The sequence below is a fragment of the Penicilliopsis zonata genome, assembly GCF_001890105.1.
Source record: "Penicilliopsis zonata CBS 506.65 unplaced genomic scaffold ASPZOscaffold_18, whole genome shotgun sequence".
In the NCBI taxonomy this organism is placed as follows: domain Eukaryota; kingdom Fungi; phylum Ascomycota; class Eurotiomycetes; order Eurotiales; family Aspergillaceae; genus Penicilliopsis; species Penicilliopsis zonata.
Genome location: NW_019208926.1, coordinates 300,976 through 324,698, shown reverse-complemented (window position 1 = coordinate 324,698; position 23,723 = coordinate 300,976). Strand labels below are relative to the sequence as shown.

The following is a 23,723-nucleotide window of genomic DNA, read 5'->3' as shown; positions in this document are numbered from 1 at the left end:
TGGTATGCGACCAAGCTTACCAACTTTTCTTCCTTGTGAAATAAAGGGGGATTCGTCATGGCTGATAGGCGAATCCCTTGAAATTGGTGATCATGACCGTCCAAACATCTGCAATCTGGGCCTCCCCTTACTGGGGCTTTTCCAGCATTGACAGATTTGACGATTCGATCTACCCAGCGAGTTTTCCCGCATTGGATCCTTGAATTCATTCGCGCGTTTCTCATGGCGGCAAGTCTGTCGTCTCATCAGTACATAGATTCTATAGCTTTCGGTTTAGAATTATTGACTAGATAGCCTGAATATTATGGTATTCTTGTCTTCACTATCACCACACCTTGGCACACGGGTATCTACATATTACTTGAAGAGAAAACTTGTAAACATACAGAACAATCACTGAGTATAACCTGCAAAGATTTGATTATACGAATGCCAGGCGATATGTACGATCAAGGCCATTATAAAATTGAAAGAATTCAAAAGGCATCCCAGTTGATTGTTCGTTCTCTTCCAGACAGACTGCCTTTCTGTCTATCACGTGGCGCTGTTGCTGCCTGAGACCTCCAACTACTGACCCAACCTTCCTTCATGAATACAACTGCAGCAGCTTCCTACGAGAATATGCAACAACTCCACGGCGATCGCTGTCTGGTTGCCTCTTTTTGTTCTTTCTCACAGCCGACCCTGCTTGGAAGGGCAAGGATTGAATCGAGAGTCGTATCAAGGCGTCACACAAACAGACTTTGAGTCAGAGAACAAGAAGAGCAAAGAAGGACCCAATCGAGGGGCCGATGACGAAATACGATGGAGTACGAGGGCACAGGAACCCACAAGATCATCTGTCTAGATATCTTTGTCTTTTTGAGCCGTTCATTCATCGCTGTCCCCTTGTCCAGGTTCCCATTTCAGCAGACCTCCCATAGGAACGGTATGGAGCATTGTACTACATACGACATGCTGAGGGCAATATTGGCTGTGCTACTCCAAGACCGGGTTTGCCTCATTCGCTCTACCCGTTTTTTGGGCTTTTCGTTTGACACTGGAGTGCCTTACGCCAATATGGATAAACCCTGCAGTGGTTGGGATCTCTCCCCGCAACAGCTCAGGTAAGACAAGGATTGTCCTGTTGTTCGACTAATGACAGAACATCAGTGCATTCAAGATGGGCCACCCTGAAGATCAGACCCATGTTGAAGCCTCTTGACTTGTTCTAGATTTTAGGATGTGCAAAGCGGTCGGTGCACTTTCTCCACACAGATGAGACAAAAGATATACCATCAAGCCATCAAAACAGGAGAGATTTACACTGATCAGTGATGATCCATCCTACAGACAGTTTTGATATCAAAACAAAACACCTGTTTGGAGAAAAGGCAAATCGATTGGCATAAAAATCACTTGGCATCAAACATCGCTCGCTCGAAGTATGGACTCAAAAAAACAAATAAACCCTAAAATGCACATTCGCCATTCCCTTCTTTTTCCCTTATCGGGTCGCCATCACATCCTGTCGATGGTGGGACTCAATGTCTCTCTGGAAAGACATGATGGTCTCCAATGGCCTCTCCAGGCGTGCCCGGGTCGGGTTTGAGTGATCTGGATCGGCTGGTTCTGTCAGTAGTAGATTCAAAAACAATCGTTCGGACGCGGCTAAACTCACTGATGATATTTCCATTTCGGTCCCTGAACTGCATCGACCGTAAGGAAAATGTGGTTGTGCTGACCATGAAATGATCCACTTGAGATCGTCAGTCAGAATCTGCAGGCCTGAAGACCAAGAAGACAGAAAGAGAATATAGGACATACTAGGCTGTGCTTCCCTGAGTGCGACATTGGGGTCCGCCTTGCTCTGCAGGGTCGATTTGACGCTGTCCCCGCGGGAATGGGTGGATGAACCGGAATCAAAGGCCATTTTTGCGAGATGAAGTATAGTATGAAGTTTTATGGATGAGCCAGGGAAACAAAATGTTCCAGGAGACAACTATCGATGGTTTGTGTGTTTCGAACCATGGAATGTTTCAGGACTGTGCTGTTTATATGTCCTCCCGACCCCCTCCAGGCATACAAATTTCTGAATCACCTCGTCTACCCTGTCTCTTTCGTCAGATGCGCGTTTCGGTGATCGCCACACCTCCAAGCTTTCGGACCACGCAAGCCGCGTGGAGGAGACACCCGCCCCTGCGTCCAATCTGATATCGGTGGCGTCGTCATCAACACGGTACCTGACGGGGCTGACGCAAGCCAACCTTCCGTGGATCATCTCGCCTTCCATGGAGTCGACGTGACAAGCGGTACTAAATTGAGCATAAGCAGTCTGTATCAAGTACGGACTCCGGAGGGTGGAATACCCGGCATTGGTTATCAACTAAAAATATCATGATACGTCAGGCGCTCTCTGTGATAACCAGACCCGCAGTGTCCCGAGCGCATACGTTAGCTGCGATTACACAGCAAAGCCACAGCGGGAAAGTGGACACACGCCTTAGTAAGTATGGAGTCTATGGAGTAGTTGCTACATAGCCACGCGGTTCAAGATGGAGGATTTTGGTCCGACGGAGACATGAACAACCGATGCTGACTTCGATTGACCAGGTACGAAACATTAGTCAATCTCCCCCCCGGCTGGTCAAGCCGCCCCGGTCCGCTGGGCTGAGGGGCCGTTTACGCACGACAGAGCTGAGACTGACTCCAGAGTCCAGAGTACAGTACGAAGGAGAGCCAAGTACTAAGTATCCCTCCCTGTACTGCTAATTATAACCAGTGCTCAAACCACAGCTCACTCAATCATAAACACGGTGAATGGATCATGCCTACTGTTCTGTCGCTTCAGTCGCTCTTGATCAATGTTTGGGATTTCTTTGAGATAGGAGCGAGGTAGAAATCAATGTGCAAACCGGACGGTCCACGCGTTCGTGCCTCGACCTGCGGCACCCAAACGATGCGATCGGCACTCATTTGTTTGAAGAGCGACCCTCTCACGGTCCTTGAATATCACATTGGCGTCTGGCTGGTAGATAGACGCGGCTCCGCTGCCCAATCTCGTTCTTTTCGAATACACGTTTACCCTACCTGAGGTTCAATACTGTGGGCTGTTGAGCGATGCTTGCTCGAGCTCTAGGATATCGGTCTTCCTGAGTGCCGCCAGCAATAAGGCATTTTATAGGCACCGAAAGACAAAGCCCTGGGAATCAACGAGGAAGTCAGGGGAGGTGTTGTTCGCGATGTTTGCCGCATCCCGTTTGTTCTCTTGAAGCAGAAAGGCAAGATCCCTGCTGCATGACAACTCATGTCCCCCAGACACGTAAATCGAAGACGACGACGCGCACTCATCTACCATAATGTTGACAGACACTGGCGTTTTTGACCAGCATGTCCCGTGCGGAGTTCCTGCGCACCAATACTGTCGCCGCGCACGCCCTGTATCGACTTTGCGGACCATAGGCCGTGTCGATACCCACCGATTCGAAATGATATGATCCAATTTCTTTGCTTCGGGTTACGGCCGGTGGTGATGACCGCGTTGATATAAACTTTTAGCCAGAGCGGCCCCCAGCCCGCCTTTAGGAGAGTCGGCGATGGGTATCATTTTCGGCAATGTTGACGCGATATACTTGGGAGCTGACGCGTGAGGACGTGGCCATTAGTGTCTCCCTCGTCTTCCTGTTTCATATGTTCTTGGTTCGAAAGCGTTGACTCTGTCGGTACAATAACTTCTTCCCGATAAGTCTCCTACCATTACGTGGCGTATAAGGTTAACTAATACCTCCGAGTGCCTAGCAAAAGCTCTGAAAAAATAAAATCATGCAGATCAATGCATTCAACATCAGGCCCTCTGAGAAGCGTACAAGCGCTCGCCTTGCAATAACATTCGGTCGCCTTACCGTGATCAACCACTGTTAGAATCAGTGGTAGAGGGCCGACATGGACGGTGAATAACACATCAAGGCGGCGTTCCAGTCTTAGGCTGACACCACTTTTGTCTCCTCCTTGCCGGTCAGCTTGATATCTTCGTACAGAGAGCTGATAGTGGCATGACAGTGTGCCAGACAAACGGCTCTGAGGGACACACATCTGGAGCACCGGTGCCCGGTACTGCTACACCGAAGGCATTAAGCTTACTCTTCACCACGCTTCACCTTTCAGACTCCGCAAGTGGTCGCGTGCAATTCAAAACAACGGAAGGCAAGATATGAGGGTGGCAAACGGAACTCGCTCGGAGGTGAGACAAGCCTTTCTTGATTTGGGCAACAGACGACTTGTTCCGTTTATGGAAGCAGACATTCAACGACGATCTCTCCAGCAATTTCTGTCGTCGTGGTCAACGACAGGAGAGTGACCAAGGTGGCCAGTGATCGCGTGCTGCTCTGATTTCTTTTTGGGCAGGACGAGGCGTCCACTCAAACTACTTGGGAAGTTATAAGAGAGAATATAGTGATTCCTATGCTAAGTCAACAGGCTTGCGGTACTAGCGGCTCCTTGACATTGAGCCAGACTCGTCCAATTTGAAAAAGATCCCGTAATCGAAGCCCTCATGCCATTCGGGTGACTTGCGCCATTCTTCTGGGACACTGATCTGATGTACGGAATCAGTTTGTATCAAGCGATTGCACTTCAACTCGGTCCAGGGAAGGTGGAGAGCAGCTGCGGCTCCTACCATGGCCCACTGGCCGCCATTGAGGATAAGAGAATCAAAATGCAGGACTTGCAACTTCCGATGCGCCAATAGAAACGCGATGAGCTCTTCACCAGTGATGGAGAGGCCCGCGAGCAAGAGCGACTTCAGATGAGGAAACGGATCGGGTGTCGTCATGGACGCCGCTGGACCGAGACATCCGCTCAGCGGCATATCACTGAAGTAACCCCGTGGGGCGACAGTCACCAAGTCCTGTTTGGTTTCGGCGGAGAAAGAGAGATCGAGAACTTGAAGCTGCTTAGCTGCACCGAGCAGCTTGTCTAGAACACCTGATGGCAAGGGGCGACTGAAAATCAGTTCCTCCGTGACAATGCATAGATGCAACTCATGCAACCGACTGAAGAGGGAGACAATTTGTGCAAGTTCCTCTGCAGGCAGCCTTCGGAGATGGTCGAGGAAGTCAGCATTCACGACGACATCAAGGGCTGTGACTTTGTTAGCCGCGCCCCCCACTGCCCTTAGGAGATGGACTGCATCTTGAAAGCGCTCCTTCCCTCGCCAGAACCGGGGAGCTGACAGAGGAATCTCCGGGATTCGGCAGGGCGGGGGATCCTCTGGGGATTTGGGGTAGCGGTCGGGCATGGACGGCCGGTATATGACGGTGTGCAATGATGGGAAGGCCGGCAACGATTCCACCAGACACTGGTAGTCGAGAGCCTTCTTGACGATGTCCAACCAGTCCTTGTACAGCTTCTGGTAGAGCTTAAGGTGTGCCCCCAGATGCTCTTCTGCGCACTGCCCCAGGTGTTTCTGGGCGTCTTGGTCCCTCATACTGGGAGGGATATCATTTGTTTCGGTGTGAACCTGCCAACAGGGCATACACTGATCGCACCGAGATATGTGGAGGTTATAGAACTCCTCGCTTCGCCAATCTGCCCACTCCAGACATCGAGGCCCATATCGCCCTCCATGGCAGACGAGGCGTTTGACCCCGTGGGCGCAGTCGGGATCCCGGGCGACACGTTGCACGATCTCCAGCCGTTCGAAACAGCGCGAGATGTAGAGGTCTTGGAACAAGATCGAGGCGCTCACTGCGGCGAACGAGCGAGAGACCAGACGCAGGCTCTTGACGTCCATCCGGCCAGTGACGGGCCCATCGTCTTCCTTCCAGGGACGATTGAGATATCCAAGGATCTGTAAGAGGATTTCCGGGGGGAGTGTGTCAAATGCTTGGAGTCTGCGAGACTGAGAGATGTCCATTACTGCAGGTGTTCTTTTTCAAAAATAGAACAATTAAAGGAAAAAGAGGAAATAAATAACAGCATGTGTAGTCTGCTGCCTAGCACACAATAACAACGGAGTATAATCTATACCCCTAACTAACTACGGAGTACCTAGCTAATTGACTAGGGACTGGCTTTAAACCAATTAAAAGGTAGCTTAAGCGATCCTGAAGTATCCAGGATCATCGGAGATCGGATCAAGCTCCACAGCGAGATGAGACAAGGGCCAACAGTTGATGAATATTATACTTATGTAGATCCTTCCCCATGTCATATGGAAAATGGAGGTGTCCAATATCTATTGGGACTTGTGGTTCCCCATTAGCAGCTCATCAACCACACTCAGCCTCAGGCAACGAGTTAATCTTGACCTTCAGGCAACTAGAGATACTCGGTGATAAGCATGGTCTTCTACTATCTTCTACTAGTTATATATAATGTTTGATAATTATTGGTCAGTGTATTTCTTCACTGCAATACTTGCATAACACATCCAGTATGATGGTATACGGAGTACTCCGTACAGCCTCGGAGAATCATGAAATCTGATATCTATACAGAATAAGCAGAGGAAAATATCTCCTAGAACGATCCCGGTGCCAAGGGTAGCCAGTACGTAGACTGCCAAGTCACCTCCACAGCTTCCAAATACTCGGGTTTCAGCCGTCCACTGAACAGGCCTCGCTTCCGGTACTGGATACCTCTCGCGTCTACAGTTCCGAGAAAGAAAAGGATCAACTCACCATCGAATCAGCGATGCGTCGTCCTGCACAGTCAATGTATCATGGTCGAGAATCAAGGTGGTTGACTTTTCTTACTAAGTTACTAACCTTTTACCTGATATCGCCGATCGTGAGCGTGCATGGCTCTATTGGCGGACCACAGATGACAGGGATACTGGAACGCCTATCAGATCACCACAAGATCCACTCCGCCAGCTGACTGGATGACATGTTCGACTTGAATCCTGCTTCATCACCAATCATTAACCAAGGAAGCAAGTTCCGCTCTTCATTGGGGACCCGCTGGATGCTGATTCGATGCGCCCACGAAGTATCTGCAAAAGGGTTATCCTTATCAAGAAAAATAGAGAACCTTACTTTTCCTAGGTGTGTTTAGGTACCTAAGCTTAAGTAAGGTACGGGGTAGTTGAACATCCCACCTACACTTCTCCCAACGGCTCCGTTCTCTGGTTTTTCGACATTCTCTCAGCATCATATCGCCTCGCCCCATGAGACAGAACGCATGCATGCCATGTCCGCCAGCGCCGTGTCTGGCGCCCCCTGGATCAACAGGCTGATCCGGCAGAGCTACACGGAGCGCACTGGTGACGGCCAAAATGATAATGGGGACTTTCAAGACAATAGAGAGCCGAGCCGCGATGATTTCGACGCCCAACCCCGCCCAGCGCAACAGGAGAAGACTTGTCCAGAATTTACTCTAGGTCCCGGGAACATTCAGAGTTTTGGAGCCCTGGTGGCGCTGCGACCAAATCAGAGCAACGATGCCATCCATCTGCCCGTGGACGTGGTTAGCGAGAACGCCTTCGATATTCTAGGATACCAACCTGCAGCACTTTTTGGCCTTTTGAGCTTTATTGACATCGTGGCGGATTCGCAGAAGGATTTCTTCCTCAACCATATCAACACAATTATCCTGGATCCAGAGCTTGACCCAGGTGCATCCGGGTTGGAGGTGTGGCCATTGGATATCCAGCTCCCGACCGGACTTACCCGACCGCTGTGGTGTGTCATCAGTCGACAACAGGATCTGATTCTTTGTGAATTCGAAAAGCAAGAGAGCTCGGCAGCCCCTGAAGAGACAGGGGGGCGCTGCAGCCCGTCAGAGGAGGGCCCTTCGTCTCCGGAATGCGCCCCCGCAGAGATCACCCCGAGACCGCGTCTTCGTCGACGTCGGACGGATCAGAAGTCGCTCTGTAGCCTCATTGGGAATATATCCAAAGCAGACGACCGACTGTTACACACCAATGATGTACAACAGCTGTTGGAGACCGCCACAACTCTGATTCACGGGATGACGGGCTTCGATCATGTGATGATATATCAGTTTCACCCAGATTGGAGTGGTCAGGTGATGACCGAAGCCAAGGGTCCGGGTGCAGGACAAACCAGCTACAACGGCCTGCATTTCCCGGCGACGTTTCTACCACAGGAGATGCGTGACGTGTATGAGCACAACCGAATTCACCTCTTACACGACCGCACAGCACCCGTTTTTGGGCTCTTCTATCGCCAAGAAGGAAATGTCGCCATTGACCCATCTGTGATTATGAACTCGACATACCTTCGCGCCATGCACCCGTTCCAACTGGGTTATTTAGCGTCGATGGGTGTTCAGAGTAACATCTGCATCAGCATCAAAGTTCGAGATAGACTCTGGGGCCTGATTGTGTGCCACTCCTACCGGCAAAGGGAAGAAAGAGTGCCGTTCATGACGCTGAGGAATTGCATTCTGGTCGGTAATAGCATCTCCATGAACATTGAGCGACTGACCCACGAACCTGAGGCCAAAACCCTCTCTCTCCCCGAACCTCAGCCCTATTTGGCAGGCCAGATCTTGTCCTCGGCAGAAGGGTTGCTAGACCTCTTTATGGCCGACTTTGGTGTGATCTCGATTGGAAACGAGATCCGGCTTCTTTCCAGGCGGGAGGCAGCACTTCCAACAGAGTGTTTTGAATGGTTGAACCGTCTCAAACGAATGCAGATCTGGACCGTGCGAAGTTCAAACAGCCTGCAGCAGGAGTTTGGAATGAAGAACAGCCCCGTTTCAGGGTACCTGTATATTCCCATCTCAGCCGGCGAAGTTGATTGCATGGTTCTCTTTCGAAAATGTGAGTCAAAGAAGTCGAGCTGGGTGCAGGATCCGTACAGGCACCGAACAGTGCAAGGGTTTGACCCTGCGTCTCAGCCAGTGGAGGCCTTCCAAATCCATGTGATCCTCAACCAGACTCCGGGGCCAGACTGGCAGGAGTCGGATCTCCAGCACGCAGAAGCTCTCAGCTTCCTCTTTACTCTATTCATCGAAGTATGGCGCGAAAACGAAGCTACCGTGCGGCAGACGCGGATGACAGAGCTCTTGCTGAAGAACTCGGCCCATGAGCTGCGCACGCCGTTGAACGCAGTTATCAACTATCTCGAACTAGCGCTGGAGAAGTCCCTGGACCCAGGCATCCAGCACTGCCTCACGCAGGCCTCGTTCATGACCAAGTCAGTGTTCAATCTGATTGACGATCTGACCGATCTCACCAAGAGTAAGAAGGAGCTGTTGGACATCCAATACTCACGCTTTGGTCTGCGAGAATCACTGGGCAACGTGCTGTCCTTGTTCCGGGCAGAGGCCGACCGCAAACATATCCGGCTTCAGCTGCTAATGCAAGAAGACACGGAGGTCTATGTTCATGGTAATCGACGTTATCTGCAGTCCGCGATCGCTGCCATTCTGACCAATGCCTTCACTGCAACGACCAAGGGCACCATCACTCTGGAATACGCAGGCGCGGCTGACTTGTCCGGTGTCTGTCAGATGGCCATCTCGGTCCGGGATACCGGCAGGGGCATTTCCTCGGGATCTCTAGCAAGATTGTCTGGTGCAGTCAACACGATTATCACCGGTTTCCAGCCTACCCATCAGCCGCCGACACTTACCCTACAGTCCCCTGGCCATCGGTCGTCCAGTCCTTTGGGGTCCGGGCTCACGCTCGTCTCACACGTCCTCTCCCACTATGATGGCCGCTTGGAAATCGAATCCAAGAAGCGGAGCGGCAGTTTATTTAGGCTGGTCATGCGGATGCCCATTGCAGCGGACTGACTGGTCGCTCCGGCATCGTTCACCAGAGATAAGAGTCACTCACTCTGTGAAGGAGAGAAAAAAAAAACTTCAAGGAGATCGAGTCTTCACGTGATGGTCCCTTTTGTGGTCTAGTCGCTATTCGAGTCGGGAAGGAGCCATCCCCTGCAGGACTTGGACCAAACAGGAAGGCACAAACCACCTCCAGCTGCTTTAATGAAGAGAGGGGGAAAGCCAAGTCATTTCGGACGGTGGCAGGGAGAACTGCATGCTTCACCCATTGATTGTCAGTCATTTCTATGATGACGTTGCTTTCGGATAATTAATCTGTCTATCAAATGAGGGGTATGTGCTGTGGTTGTCTTGCTATTCGTGCTCCTCCATACTGACTGGAGAACAAGGAATTCTCTTGGGATATTTCGGTTGCATGTGTGCTGAATCCTTGGCTTTGGCTATGGTACTTGGATGCTTGTCTAGTATTGCTATCTGCTAGATAGGCATCTTATAGCTCCAGGGGTGCCACGAAACACGAACTGGCTAGCACCATTCCAATAATGACTCTTCCGCAAGGACAATAGAATCAAAATTCAGCTCGCCACAAGCAGAATCTATGTGGAAGTCGAGCGGGGCATTTGAACCCAGCCTAGAATCCAGCTGTTTGCTATCGGCGCGCGAGGTTGCATTGTATAGAGCAAACAGTCTTGATTATAGAGAATAGAATGGCTTTATATGTATCTGGGTAGCCGCGGAGCCTGTGTGCCTGTGTGCCTGAGGCTGCTATACTGACTCCTCGGGCCAAATCCTCCTCACCGTAAAGAATTTCTTCCCTCCGTTAACATCCTCATTCAGCTGTATGAACTTTCTTGACCCGGTTCGTCAGATTTTTCAATAGAATACCATCTCCTCATCACAGCATACTTGCATTATTGACGATAATTGGTGGCTTTGGCGATGAATGGCCAGACTCTACGTCGAGACGAATAACACCAGGGTCGAGACAAACCCTCCGGGATGGGAGGAGGGAATTTCAGTGGAGGATGGAAGCCTTTCATCCAGAGACCATAGATGGAGAAATAGTATGGTTCCTTTTTGTTTCCTGTTTGTCTCTTGGCCCCTCGTATCTGCAGCTTGCTCACTGACGACTCATAGATGAGGGCAATATATCTCAGCCATCAATTTGAGAGGACAGACTTCAAACCACACGCTGATTGATTGATTCGGATGAGTGATACTGTCCGGGAGGTCAGAGGATCATGGCGCGACGAAAGTATAAGTATTCTGGGTTCACCTAAGATTTCTCTCTCGTCAACCTCAAGCACCCAGTTACCCATCTACTCGACCCTCCATAGAAGCCAAAGAAGGTAAAAAAAAAAGAAAGAAAGAAACCATGTCACGAGCATCTACCATCGGCGGGGGTGACGGCGTGATAGTCACCAGCACCACGGAGGCCTACATCATCGAGTACCAGCCCGTGACGGCGCACGGCAACGCAGCAGTCTCCGATGCAAACAGCAAGACCGCAGTGAGCTACCTGCCCGGCCAGGCGGTGCTGAAGCCGGCCGCGTTTGACCAGAATGTCGCCAGCACCAAACAGGGCGTCGTGCATGTGCCGATTCCCAACCCGCCCTCGTTGACCAAGAGCGCGACCCTGCAGAACATTCTGCTCGATCTCAACTCCGCCAACGACGCCAGGGTCAACGCGGTCTCTCTCTACTATGATAAGCATCTGGTGGTCAAGACGGACACGAGCAACACTAGCACCTTCCACATCGACTTCATCACCGCCGAGGCCGCCAGCTACGCCTATCGCCCGCCGACGGGTATCTGCGTGTCGCTGGATCTGCGGTTTCCCAACTCGGACTCTTCCATTGACCTGTACTCGGTCAGTCTCATCTACAAGGCGGCTTAAAGCGCCGGCCAGTCCGTACGACCCGTTATCTAGGTACTAGTGAATGATGAATATCTTGTCTATCTACTGTCGATCCCACGTAGAATTCCAATACCACCTAGTCGGTTTTGGTACTATCTCCATTAACAATGCTCTGGTATTAAGTGGTTTATACAATGTATAGAGTATTGTTAAGGAGATATAGCCTTAACATAGATACTTTATTATGTATCTAATCCTTGTAGCTGTATCATATAGCTTCTTCATATATCTAGGTAGTAGTTAATAGACATGTTTTATCCAAATATACTAATCATGTCTAGATATACAGCAGACTAGCCCAATATCAAATCTATCAGAACCCTAAAACCCCTTGCATAAGGAAAGTATAAGATTACTATAGCTATAAGTATACCTAGTTGAGGTTCAGTCAAGTTACTTTGTCCTTCATTAAACTGCCATGTACCGCTCTCTCCTTGTCATGATGTTGACCATCTCCCTCGCCCTAGCAGATGACTGCCACTGCTCTGTTGTGGGAGTTTCTCAATGCTGTGCCCTCGTCGCAACGCCCGACAACGCAACAGTGGCGGCTGGGCTGACTGCTGCGGGGATAGTCATTCAAGGTGTCGCTGTTCCGGTGGGGGTGAATTGTAAGACTATGTGTGGAAACTATCCTTCATCTTATATTAATTATATCGATTAGGCACCGATATTCCAGATGATAGCGATGACAGCTCTTGCTCTGGTGAAGCCGTGTGGTGCGCGAATAATGACTATGTATGTACCAACACTGGCTCTTCGTTTCTTTTCTTGCTGTTCGTTGCTAAGATTAGGAGAATGGCGTTGTCTCGATTGGATGCACGCCTCTCAGCGAGTAGACGGACCAACACTTTCTGGACTCTACTGGCAGTAGTATATGTTGACTTTCCTGATATGAAGTCTTGTTGTTGATAGTCTTCGGTCATCAGTTGTGATCCTCATAGTTACTGCCATAGATGTTGGTCATTTCTGAGTCATATCCTCAGAAACACTTGCCTTCAATGTGAATGATTAGCTCAACAGATAGTAATCCATCGAAACGTGCATTTCTTCCGGGACATTCCTTCTAGGTACTGTCCAGAACTTCCTGCACGAGCCTAGAGGCGAAATCAAGTTATAGCTGCCAGAAATGACTCAAGGTTTATATAGCCTTCAGGGCGGCTCAGCACATAGCATAGGCCTCACTCATGCTTGGTTCTCTCATCTTCAGCCAGCAAGGTCAACATGGTACAAAATAATCCACGGCATATTGTGCAAAAACAAAGGTACCAATGCTGATCAGGCTGCTGATTATTATTATTAATCTGCTGGCAGCAGGCGGTTAGGATTCAGCAAATGCCAACCCTGTTAACAACTGACTTGTGGAGGGGGACTCCAAGAAAGAACAAGAAACTCTGGTAGTTGTTGATCGTCATTTAATAAAGCAACTGTCAGGGAGTGGCGAGCATCCGTGCTCAGCGTCTTTTTTCGGCAATATAACAAACCAACGCTTTGACTGCCAGGCTTACAGACTTGGATCCTTCAGACACAAGCTCAGACCAGCCCACTACTAGTACATTGTTCTCCTCAGGGACCAAATATCTGCACTCGGTAAGTAGAGCATTGCCGTAAATGTTTCACTATCGTTGTATAATTCTGCGACCAGCAGTTAATATAGCCATGAGAGGTAGTATCATCAGCTTCAAACTTACCTACCAACAGCCACCATCCTATTCCCAAATCCCAACACGCTCTGCCATAAGCCAGGACTTCCCTAGACACAAAAGCTGCGGCTGCAGCTGCGGCTGGCACATACCACCAAGAGCCCATGGAACGTGCTCGTAAGGCCTCTTTGACCCTCATCACTGAAACGGCTGCTTCCCTAGACTGCCTTGACTCTGTGATTCATAATCCTGCCAAGTCAGTGCACTGGAAGCCTTTACCGAGCGATAACCAAGCAGTGAGGTCCAGGTAAGAACGTAAGAACCATCCGGAGAAGCGCACTTTCTGCTTCAGGAAAGAGCAGTGGCATGTTTGCTCGGTTTGTACTTTTGTGGAGGCCTGAGAGCCTGAGGCTCCAACCATCCCGCGATAACGTTCCTTCCGCTCCATCTCAACCAACAACAACAACAACTCTGACAACAAACGCACTCCGTTTATCTGTTTTCTACTTCCAGCACGTAAGGCAAGTGTCTTCAAAAGAGAAAGAAGCTTCGCTGATTGATTCATTAGGGTCACTATAGTATACTGTCCAGTGTCTACTCGTTCCGCTCGCTATGCCAGCTCGCACTCGATCAGACTCTCGACGCCGCGTTGCACGGTGTAAATCTGGACAACCTTGAGGCCCACCGACTCCACCAAAGCGTGCCACTGGCGCGCGGTCCGTTCCTGAGAGGCAAAGTTGCTCATCATGAGGATGTCCAGGCTGGTGGTCTCCCAATAGGCATTTGTATCCGGGATAACATTCTCGTTGATCAGGATCTTGCTGTATCCGGGCTTCATTGCGTTCTTCAGGTTGGTCAGGATCTTACGGCAGTTGTCATCGGTCCAGTCATGCAGAACGGAGTGCATGTAGTATGCCCGGGCACCTTAGAAGACAGGGTGTGTTCAGTTGAGTCTTTTCAATTGCAGGAGAAGGAAAGCACGGCTTTGTTTACCTTTGACGGGTTGTTCGGTGAAGAAATCGTGAGCCATGACCTCGATGGTGGTGTCAAGCCCTTTCGCCCCTTCTGTAACAGCAGGGAGGTCTTGTAAGATCAAGCGGCCGGGGACCTGGGGCCACTTCTGTCGGAATTCGGACAGATCGTGCCCCAGACTCCCACCGACATCAACAAGCAAGATGTCGTCAGATCCGAACTTAGATTCTCCAAGCAGGCGTTCTTTAACCGGGTAGAAGCCAATATCCATCCAACTGGGTCGACCCTGGCGGTAAGCCGACATATGGTTGCTGAATTGGCCTGCGATGACGGGATTTGCTTGCAAGTACTCGAAAAAGTGTTGGTCCGTCCTGAAGCCAAGCTGGAATGGGGTGTCATGTCCATCACTGGGGTTGCGATAACCGTTCTTCCTCAAGTATTCAGGGAGGGCGAGACACCCAGCAGCGATGCATCCAGTTCTGTGAAACGATATACAGTGAGCCTCACGAGTATGAGACGCAACACAAGGGTATCATTCGACTCACATGCACGGATAAGCATCACTAAATCGTTCTATGGACATCGTCTTAGAGAATCCTGTGCTGCAATACTCGTCGGCCCCGGTCTCCTTGATGACACCCATAGCGGCCAAGTGCTTGAGGATCCGTGCTGGCAAAACATTTTGTTAGCTTGGAAGGCCACGAGCATTCAGTATAATTGAAATCAGCTCACCCAAAAACACTGGCTCGGCACCCGTTGCATGCGCTAGCTCAGTTGCAGACATGGACTGCTCCCTCTGAGCTAGGGCTTTGAAGAGACCGAGACCGATACTGGTCTCGATAGCTGCATACGCCGTGCTCTGCGGATAGCATGGTCAGCATCTCAGCCCATGGTGTAATATCTTGCCTTGTTCTGGAAGATCACACCTCTGACCAACAGTGCCTGATCATAGCCTCTCGGGGCGTTTCAAGTGCGTAAACCAACGAACGAGCAGCATCCAGAAGACTTATACGAGTGGGCGAGGCTGCCCCGGCGTCGGCATTGAACGAAAAGCCCTGGATAACAATTTGTTTAAGCAAATCCGAGACTGCATGAGGGTCGTTGGGGCGGATGGCAATGGAGTCATCGATCACCACAGCCTGGTCGGTATGGCCACTTCTATAGCTATTGGATGGGATAGCATCTCTATGAGGCATATTGAGTGTATGGACTTAACAAAAGGCACCTCTTTCGAATTAACTTTGACAGACGAGATCCTTGTTGGTTTCAACGGAACTGACCCAGGGAGACCAGGCTGGGATGGTATAAGTAATACTAAGAACTCCATCCAGTGGGTAGGGGGCTTCTCATCTCGCTAGCCAGGGAATGGAGAAGCCCCGACGCCGGGGCAACCTCATGCACAGACTGGGATATTCCTCGAAGTTAGATTTCCGCTCTGTGCCTGAAGCTCCCCCCCCTACCACATATATACTGGGCTTACCTGGACCAATCCAATAGCAACTTCCTCCCACGCAATATTCAGCCTTGCTACACAGACTGGACGTCAACAGTGGTCGCGTGTCTCCATTCTTCCAACAGCCACAAGACTTGACTAAACAGACGCGCCCCTGTCTATGGGATACCCACGGAGTATGTGACTGATGACTAACTGACTAGCGCTTCACTGCCCACGGGTGGAAATGCCTCCCATGTATACATTTCTCAATAGGGAAGCAGACCGTCCGATCACTTCTCAAGCCCCTTCTTTCTCCCATGGGCTTTTCATTCAATTCTCATAGAAAACTCCAAGCTTTCCAGAGTGAGTTAGTGAGAGCACGTCTGCCTCACCCGAACGGGTCAGGAAGCTATTGGACTGTCGATCATCAGACAAATAACTTTGAAGAAAGGGACACGTTCAGGGAACTGGACACTCGAGAGTTGACAGTCAAGACGTCCATGCCTATGTTCCCGGGACAAGGAATGCTTCATATTTGTGGAGCCGTTTATTCAAGACCGGAAAAGCTCATCTGACCAATCGTATCGTCAACCATTATGTGACAGTTATTCTTCAGCCGTGTCAGAATGTGCCCTAGATTTAGGGAGTATTAAGACAGGAGACAGGGGACTGACTGCCAGTACTACCTAGTAGGTAGTAAGACACCTAACTGATTATGTACTAAGTACAGAGACTGAGCTACGGATGACGGAGGACGGAGGACGAAGGATGGAGGACGAAGAACGAAGGACTCTCTGTATAAAGTTTTGGCAAGATGGGACAGAATGCCAGAAGGAAACCAATGAAGATCTCCAGCTGGGGATCCTCCCGACTTAACCACACGTATGCGTGATCGTCGTCAGATTTGGACGTTGAATGCCAGGCACGAGACGTCGCCCCAGGGGCAATAAAGGTGCAGTATCAATTTGTCACTGTCAACGTTGAACCAGCTATGTATTCTGATGCTGATCTTGAAGTATCCTACCTCCTCTTGTCTGCGCCCCCTGAAATGTCAAGCTTTCATGCTGTTGAGTCGGAACTAACTGCTCATTAGGGCTTCCCCGGTGGAAATGAAGCGTCCAAAGCGTCCAGGCTCCCTGGGAACCCGAGCTGAATCCTTCTCCCTCTCCAACCATTGCCTTTCCGACAATTGACAGCTCGAGCCCCGGTTTCATGTCTAAGAACCACGGTCTATTTGCGGCGCCATCTTCTAGAGCATTAATGGCGCTGTTGATCTACGACGCCGTCCCGCGCTCAGATCCCTGCATCGTGCCGTGTCCGGGGCTCAGGGAGAGTGGGCCACACACTAGGTTGTCAGTTGAACAATACAGAACGGACAAGTAAGAAAAAAAAACTACTATGGCCCTGGGACCCATTCCTCTAGATTTGGCATGATAGCCGAGGATAGGATTTGGAAAATGAACAGTCGGCTGCCAACCAGTCTACGCGAGACGGGGAAAAAAGTACAGAGCTCAGGCTGGCAGCAAAACGCTGGACCAGATGATCGTCGCTGTCAAACCTTCAACCTTCCACCATCTAGAGATGGCCATTTGCCATCGTGACGGGAAGGAGACCCTAACTATTGTTCCTGAAGATACTTTAATCGAGCGACCCGTGGCGAGATTCTGAAGGAGCTATGCAATGAGTGCTCTCCGTTTTGCTACCTGTTCATTCATTTTTCAGAATACTTTGATCTACCGCAGACGATGACTACAGCGTCCGACTATGCGAATGCCAACAGGGGCCCAACCATCTTGGTGGTCCTCTGGGCGTTGACCTCGATCACAACCATCATTGTCATAGCCAGGCTGCTCATCAGAGCAAAGGTCATTCGAAACTTTGGAGTCGATGACTACCTCATTGCAGTGTCAACAGTGAGCATTGAATATTTGCATAGGAGACTACATGTCAGAGATGAATTCGACTAACAAGGGAAAACCACTCTGCTTCTCCGGACTAGATTCTTTCCCTCGCTTACTGTGCGATCACCACCGCCAATGTCATGGTCGGCTATGGACGCCACCAGAAGTTCCTATCCACCAGTGCCCTCGAGACGGCCCTCCTGCTCAATACGGTCAGCTTTGTCTTCGGCATTCTTTCATTCACTTTGCCCAAACTGGCAGTGGCCGCCCTGTTGAACCGGATCATGAACCCGAGTCGATTCCAGCGCTTGTCACTGTGGTTCCTGACGGGCTTTACGACCATCGTTTCGATCATCTGCATTCTGGTACTGTTCACTATGTGTGATCCTCCAAAAGCCCTGTGGAAACCAACCCTTGTTGCGGAGGGCGCCAAATGCAAGGATCCATGGATTTTGATAAACTATGCTATTTTCACAGGAGGTAAGACGCTGTCGACTCTCCGAGGGGTTTTCTTTCATCTAGTGTCACCCTTGTTGAATGCCTTCCAGCTCTATCCGCTTTTGTGGACCTGTGTCTTGCTATCTATCCAGCTACGGTGCTCCAGAAGCTGCAAATGACTCTACGGAAGAAAATTGCTTTATGTGCAGCGCTCGGACTAGGGTCAGTGTAAGTATTGCGTGGCGCGGTCGTTGCAGCGTTCCTGGAATTTCCCGTTGACAATGCTGACTTTTCATTTCTTTTTTGCAGCGCCTCCGCCATGGCTATCATCAAGTGCACGCAGCTCAAGGGTTTAGCGGATAAGACGGATTACACATGTAAGCTCCTGCAACCAAACGCAGCCAGAGTGATGTTGACGTTGTTATCTTTTTGTTGTAGACGGAACCGCAGAGCTGGTCATCTGGACCAAGTACGAGTGTCCCTTTCAGATCAAATCTCTTGTTGCTATCCAGCCTGGCTGACTATTTATCGCTTTTTTGTATCAGTGTCGAGTCCGGCGTGGTGATCATCGCATCCTGTATCCCTACCCTGCAGCCACTCCTGGAAATCATCATGGGCAAGCGGTCCCTCAGCTCCTTGAGCAACAGTCGCAACAACTATAAAGGCAGCGGGGTGAACGACTACAGTCACTCCTACGAGCGAAGCAAGCTCTCCAAAGCATCACGCAAGCAAACCATCACCACCACCGCCGTCGGCAGTCAAGAAAGTATCCTGGCCGATGAGTCCCAGCACAGCGACAACCATGAACTCAGCCAGATCCGCCGGACGGACAATGTGACGATCCAATATGAGACTCGATCTCCGTCAACAGTTCCGGAAGAGAGAAACTCGTGGTAGTCTACTGTCACTTTGGGCTCGGGAGGGTTGTATATATATTACTTGTATAGTGTTGGACACAACTGGCAGCAGCGACCCAAAAAGAGTCTTGGTGGGCTGTTCATTTACCTTTCTTTTGTTCTTCTCCTTTGTCATTCTAAGGGCTCTAAACCCGAGACAAAAGTTTGGTCTGTGCATATTACACATTGGAGCAGTTGATGCGCTTTTTCTATGCCTGGGATACCTTCTTGTCTAGAACGTTATTTTGAAGCATGGTTTTTTTTTTTTTTTTTTAACCTTCGCTGGTCCTCACCAGGCCTTAATCCGTCGAGGAACATTTCGTTCGATTCGAGTCCTCGTGAGGGTTATATTTATAGAATTGACATGGATTCGATATAGCGTCGAGGAAGACAAAGAACAGCGACAGTGGACGCCACTGTGTTTCAGAGGCATCTTTAGTTAGACGTCACTCTCTTTGTCGACAGATCTAGAGCAGTACGGAAGGGCTTCAATTCGCCTTTACCCTTGGCCATCACGGCCTCTTTGTCCTGTCATGTTCAGCCAGGCGTTGAGAGTGAAGGCCAGCTCATAATCTCCCATCCAACTCATCACCTCGACAACCCTATCTACTGTTACTCGCCTGGGTGTGATGGCTCTTCACTGAAAAGGAAAAGGAAAAGTTAAAAGAAAAAAAAAAAGATGGTGACCGTCGCAGGAGGCGATATCTTCCGGCTCAGCGTCGTGACGACGACGACGTCCACTTCGACCTCGACGCCGGCGTCGACCAAGACAACGTCCACGAGCACCGGGCAGGTCCCCGCAACGCACACGGTTCTGGTCGGAAACAAGGAAAACCCATATCAGTACTCACCGTACAACCTCACCGCCGCCGTCGGTGATGTGGTCGTCTTCGCCTTCTACCCAACGAATCACTCCGTGGTCAAGGCGGATTTCGGAGCCCCCTGCGTGCCTGCAGCAGGAGAGATCTTCTACTCGGGCATGTTCAACACTTTCGACCAGGAGGATGGAGAGCTGGTCGGTCCAGTACGTCGTCAAGAACTTTCTTGTTCCATTCGGGATGGTTTGGTTTCCTCTGCGAGTCTGTACTGACGGGACTTTGATCAGCCGCCAACATGGTCTGTGGTGATCAATGACACCGAGGTATGCAGCCTATTTCACCTTCCAAGTAGCCAGTCTGCTCTAACATCCAAGCCAACTTTTTACTACTGCACAGCCATTGACTCCTGTACCGGGAATGGAATGGTGGGAGCAATTAATCCGGTATGATCCAGTAACTGCCTGACTAAATACCAGCTGACCAGCAATCAACTAGAATGCAACAATGACCTGGGAAGCGCAGTACAAAAAGGCGCTAACTTACCCCTACATGCTCGTTCCAGGACAGGATCCCCCAGCAGAAGGCACCGCTTCTTCTTCTTCTTCTTCTTCTTCTTCTTCCTCGTCGTCGTCGTCTGCCTCTTCCGCCTCCAGCTCAAGTGGTGGACACCGTCTCAGCGTGGGCGACATTGCAGGGATTGCGATCGGATGTGCCGCTTTCGCCGCCGTGGTCTTTGCCTTCTTCTTTTTTGTCTGGAGACGAATTCGCGCATCCAAGAACCCGAGTCCCGAGCGAGCAGTCCCCCGGTGGGCTACACCCAGCTATAGCACTGCTACTTCTCCTCCTACGCTTCCACTGTCTGTCATCGGGACTGAGACGGCGGGACAGCACCATCATCCATTGCCGTCAGCCGTGCAGGAACTGCAAGACCAGCAAAATCAGAATCAGAATCAGAATCAGAACCAGAATCAACATTATACTCCCCCTCCGTCAGTCTCCGTGTCAAGCGCAAGCCCCGGCGCACCCACATCGCACACGGTATCGCCACCCAGTACATCCATGTCGCAGAGCCAAAGCCCCCCTCCGGCGCAGCAGCCAGTCGGACAGTGGATCTGGGACGACTCATGGATCAAGTATCAGCAGCAACAATATACACAGCGGGAGATGGTGGTGACGGAGCTCGAGGGAAGCACTGTGCCCAAGTGCTAAAAGAGAGGGAGGAGCGGAATGAGTGCGAGTTGGATACTTTCATTCTCTTTCATGCCCTTCGTGCCTTTGTGCTTTTAGATGTCAATCTTTCTTTTCTTCCTTTTTTTTTTATTCATTGATGAGTCGATGGAGGTGGTAGCTTGGAGAAGTATAGTTTTTGAGTCCATTCTGCTACTACTACTTTTCAATTGAGACTGTTTTAATGCTAGTGACATAGAGAGAGTACTGCCATGTATTCCTATGCTGTTATTGTACATCCACGCTCTCGACTCTTAACGTGCTGCCTTGCAGTATCCGAGCGACCATCCATTGCATCTCTAGCATTGCAACCTGCAATAGTCTATACGTCCGACTAGACCCTCGATCTCTTCTTCCAGACTTGAATTTGCATCAATCTTCCAACCCGAGCTCCAAAGTCCTTTTAAGCTCTCCACTGAAAGCCAGCTACCTAGAGACCATTACTATTATGGTATTCAGGAACTCAGTTTCTGTACAGTGTCGGGCAAGTGGGATAGTGGGTTCCCGTCATGTCATCATGTCATCGTACTCTGTCGGTGTCGGTTTGTTCAAAGGTGCCAATTTCATGGTCAAGAAGCATTCCGCGAATCGAAAGGAAACCACCTGGCTTTTCTTTAAGCCTGGGAGAAGTGAACCAAGTATTGCAATCAAGGATAAATATCCGGTATCGTATCTTCCATTGAGACAGACCACCACACCTGCGTAGATGGAAGGTTTCAAGACTCATCTAACGTAACATGTTTCGATCATCAGAAGAATATAAAGAGCAATGCCCACCCAACTGTCCCCAGCCCCCTGTTAGAGGTTGAGGGCATTCCATGCTGAAGAGTCAATGACGAACCCTCTTTCACGCCAGATATCCCGATGACTCTTCTTGTCCCCGAAGAGAAACAAAAGGTAGGACTGAGGGTATGAGATAACCCAACTGGAACAAATTCCAGTCTTGCTCGCCCATCGATGTTTGATCGACTTGTTTTTTTTTTCTTCTCTACTCCCTCTTCCATCGCCGGCCGGGTCACAATGGACGCTGCTGGTCACAGATTGACCTGGAATGGTGACACTAGAAGTGGACGATGACATGATTTTGCAGAGACGACAGGCCCTTGATCTCCGGGTTGGCGATAGTGTCCCGGACTCTGTAGAGGTCGGTTCCATTCTGTCGTCGTGACCGGGGGATTCGAAAGCCAGCAAAGACTGCTGTGGGATGGTCCGAAGGTCTTGTCTGTCTCGCCACAGTATTGCTTTATAGATCTTCTTTCGGGCGCAATGGCTGCGATGTTCCTATCAGCCTGTGATCCGACATGCTCACTGCCGAATCGTTGAAGATCATAGGGGCATTGACTTCTTCCTCGTTTGCACGGTGCAACGGATGTTGCTCTATTCCGGTAGGGCGATGATAAACTCCTGTGCTACCTCGGTTGAATGACAGGCTTAGGTTGTTCGCCACCTGGTGGCCGTGAGATTTCCGACAGAAGGTCGAACACGAACAGGTATTATGATAATATCTCTCTTTCTCCATGTGCCACGCTGGGAGCGAAAAAGCCGCTGACTTCGTCGGCTGTCTTCCATAATAGATTCCAATGCAGCCAGGGAAGCCATCCCATCTCATCCGCTGAGGAGAGATTAGAAACGGGCATAGACCTTGGAGCTGGATAGTGTAGCCGTCTCTTTTTTCCAGTTGCGATGGAGGTCAATTTGCTTGCTCGGCTTCTTGGGTCGCTCCGGGATGAGAAATGTCTCTGATGGAGATCTCGCAATGATCGCGGCGTCCTGTCTGTCGGACAGTGTGGCTCACTCACCAGCTCAGCCTTTCGCAAACGGGGGTCTTAAATTGTTATAAGATGCCTTCCCGGGGACGCCAACTTTGTCAGTGTTGGTCAAAAGCTCTACTGTGAGACTGAGGAAGTTCTTTCAAACGTGGACCATTTCTTTTCTCCTTTAGGAGCTTGAGGTCCGTATTCCAAGGGACCTTGAGATTCACCACTAGAGCGGTCTTTCTGGGAGTCTCGAACGCAATGAAAGCGGTCGGAGTTCCTCTCTCGCGATCCTTAAGGACGCTGCCACTGCTCACTTGTAAATTTGGTTTCTCTAAAAACGTTCCACTGGTGGTAGGAACGACGGTGGCAACAACCGCTTCGATTGAATTTCCCATCTCAGGAGAATGAGTCCCATGTGGAAAAAGATCAGCCGCCGTGAGCATAGATTCCTGGAAGACATCCTTCATCCATGATTCGAATCTTTGTCTGGATCGCTTTTCGTGTTGCCGAAGGTATTCCTCGTTTGCGCAAGCACCTCGATCAATGCAGTCTTCCCCTGGCCAAGGTCCCTTTCATTGTAAGAAGGGTGTAGATTCTGGTCGAACACGTTAGAACTATCATCTTGACTCATCTGGAGTAACTTACCCAGCCTTTGTTTGACCCATCTCAAGGGTGACCTTGTTGTCGTCTCCCAGGGTACCGAAATGTGTCGAAAGACATGTTTTCGGGGAGCCCAAACGTTGAAAGCAGACCATTAACTGGAACAACAGCCGAGACAATAAAATAGAACGCCCATAAAATGGGGAATGTTGGCGTTTCCCTGGAAGCTGGTAAAATCGGCCCCGGTTTTCCAGTTTTTTGGGTTCCCATGAGGTCGAGGCAACATTCGTCCTTGGAAAGAATGGTTGCCTCTGCCTCTGTAGCCGACACGAAAGCGCTGGGCATTGAACGAGCCATGAGCTTGAGATTTCAAGGCAGAGTATCCT

The 23,723-nt window shown here is 50.1% G+C and overlaps 9 protein-coding genes across 9 annotated transcripts; 5 read left to right on the top strand and 4 right to left on the bottom strand.

Annotated features, from left to right (window-relative positions):
- Window positions 1-1,486: 1,486 nt before the first annotated feature.
- On the bottom strand, window positions 1,487-1,912 carry ASPZODRAFT_19346 (hypothetical protein; the record flags this gene model as incomplete). Its single annotated transcript, XM_022727386.1, has 3 exons — window positions 1,487-1,605; window positions 1,661-1,738; window positions 1,807-1,912. 3 exons carry the CDS (start codon window positions 1,910-1,912, stop codon window positions 1,487-1,489), a joined length of 303 nt encoding a protein of 100 aa, XP_022578135.1.
- Window positions 1,913-4,268: 2,356 nt separating this feature from the next.
- ASPZODRAFT_903953 (hypothetical protein) lies at window positions 4,269-6,069 on the bottom strand. The gene is made up of 2 exons (XM_022730393.1): window positions 5,988-6,069; window positions 4,269-5,925 (listed from the first exon to the last, which is right to left on the bottom strand). The coding sequence occupies exon 2, from the start codon at window positions 5,891-5,893 to the stop codon at window positions 4,466-4,468; it is 1,428 nt and encodes a 475-aa protein (XP_022578134.1). The 5' UTR covers window positions 5,894-5,925; window positions 5,988-6,069; the 3' UTR covers window positions 4,269-4,465.
- A 1,101-nt stretch (window positions 6,070-7,170) lies between these two features.
- On the top strand, window positions 7,171-9,744 carry ASPZODRAFT_145973 (hypothetical protein; the record flags this gene model as incomplete). The annotated part of the gene is made up of 1 exon (XM_022725130.1): window positions 7,171-9,744. One exon carries the CDS (start codon window positions 7,171-7,173, stop codon window positions 9,742-9,744), a length of 2,574 nt encoding a protein of 857 aa, XP_022578133.1.
- Window positions 9,745-10,651: 907 nt separating this feature from the next.
- Window positions 10,652-11,658, top strand: ASPZODRAFT_136073 (hypothetical protein). Its single transcript, XM_022723975.1, has 2 exons — window positions 10,652-10,799; window positions 10,873-11,658. The coding sequence occupies exon 2, from the start codon at window positions 11,111-11,113 to the stop codon at window positions 11,630-11,632; it is 522 nt and encodes a 173-aa protein (XP_022578132.1). The 5' UTR covers window positions 10,652-10,799; window positions 10,873-11,110; the 3' UTR covers window positions 11,633-11,658.
- Window positions 11,659-12,071: 413 nt separating this feature from the next.
- ASPZODRAFT_19341 (hypothetical protein) lies at window positions 12,072-12,489 on the top strand (the record flags this gene model as incomplete). Its single annotated transcript, XM_022727385.1, has 3 exons — window positions 12,072-12,261; window positions 12,315-12,388; window positions 12,445-12,489. The coding sequence occupies 3 exons, from the start codon at window positions 12,072-12,074 to the stop codon at window positions 12,487-12,489; spliced, it is 309 nt and encodes a 102-aa protein (XP_022578131.1).
- A 1,414-nt stretch (window positions 12,490-13,903) lies between these two features.
- ASPZODRAFT_169288 (hypothetical protein) lies at window positions 13,904-15,461 on the bottom strand (the record flags this gene model as incomplete). The annotated part of the gene is made up of 5 exons (XM_022726889.1): window positions 13,904-14,217; window positions 14,287-14,744; window positions 14,811-14,934; window positions 14,998-15,124; window positions 15,192-15,461. 5 exons carry the CDS (start codon window positions 15,459-15,461, stop codon window positions 13,904-13,906), a joined length of 1,293 nt encoding a protein of 430 aa, XP_022578130.1.
- Window positions 15,462-17,445: 1,984 nt separating this feature from the next.
- Window positions 17,446-18,936, top strand: ASPZODRAFT_73793 (hypothetical protein; the record flags this gene model as incomplete). The annotated part of the gene is made up of 6 exons (XM_022729918.1): window positions 17,446-17,613; window positions 17,700-18,091; window positions 18,124-18,267; window positions 18,349-18,416; window positions 18,478-18,514; window positions 18,585-18,936. The coding sequence occupies 6 exons, from the start codon at window positions 17,446-17,448 to the stop codon at window positions 18,934-18,936; spliced, it is 1,161 nt and encodes a 386-aa protein (XP_022578129.1).
- Window positions 18,937-19,217: 281 nt separating this feature from the next.
- Window positions 19,218-21,173, top strand: ASPZODRAFT_28269 (hypothetical protein). The gene is made up of 4 exons (XM_022728130.1): window positions 19,218-19,959; window positions 20,041-20,076; window positions 20,128-20,196; window positions 20,249-21,173. Exons 1-4 carry the CDS (start codon window positions 19,615-19,617, stop codon window positions 20,960-20,962), a joined length of 1,164 nt encoding a protein of 387 aa, XP_022578128.1. The 5' UTR covers window positions 19,218-19,614; the 3' UTR covers window positions 20,963-21,173.
- A 1,545-nt stretch (window positions 21,174-22,718) lies between these two features.
- ASPZODRAFT_899169 (hypothetical protein) lies at window positions 22,719-23,626 on the bottom strand. The gene is made up of 3 exons (XM_022730376.1): window positions 23,383-23,626; window positions 23,283-23,332; window positions 22,719-23,221 (listed from the first exon to the last, which is right to left on the bottom strand). The coding sequence occupies exons 1-3, from the start codon at window positions 23,490-23,492 to the stop codon at window positions 22,848-22,850; spliced, it is 534 nt and encodes a 177-aa protein (XP_022578127.1). The 5' UTR covers window positions 23,493-23,626; the 3' UTR covers window positions 22,719-22,847.
- Window positions 23,627-23,723: the final 97 nt, after the last annotated feature.

Coding starts and splice junctions, on each gene's coding strand:
- ASPZODRAFT_903953 (XM_022730393.1), bottom strand. CDS start 5,893: ATGGACATCTCTCAGTCTCGCAGACTCCAAGCATTTGACACACTCCCC.
- ASPZODRAFT_136073 (XM_022723975.1), top strand. CDS start 11,111: ATGTCACGAGCATCTACCATCGGCGGGGGTGACGGCGTGATAGTCACC.
- ASPZODRAFT_28269 (XM_022728130.1), top strand. CDS start 19,615: ATGGTGACCGTCGCAGGAGGCGATATCTTCCGGCTCAGCGTCGTGACG. Junction 19,960..20,040: donor ATGGAGAGCTGGTCGGTCCA/GTACGTCGTCAA, acceptor GACTTTGATCAG/CCGCCAACATGGTCTGTGGT. Junction 20,077..20,127: donor TGGTGATCAATGACACCGAG/GTATGCAGCCTA, acceptor CTAACATCCAAG/CCAACTTTTTACTACTGCAC.
- ASPZODRAFT_899169 (XM_022730376.1), bottom strand. CDS start 23,492: ATGGTCTGCTTTCAACGTTTGGGCTCCCCGAAAACATGTCTTTCGACA. Junction 23,333..23,382: donor ATGGGTCAAACAAAGGCTGG/GTAAGTTACTCC, acceptor GTGTTCGACCAG/AATCTACACCCTTCTTACAA. Junction 23,222..23,282: donor CTTGGCCAGGGGAAGACTGC/ATTGATCGAGGT, acceptor AGCGATCCAGAC/AAAGATTCGAATCATGGATG.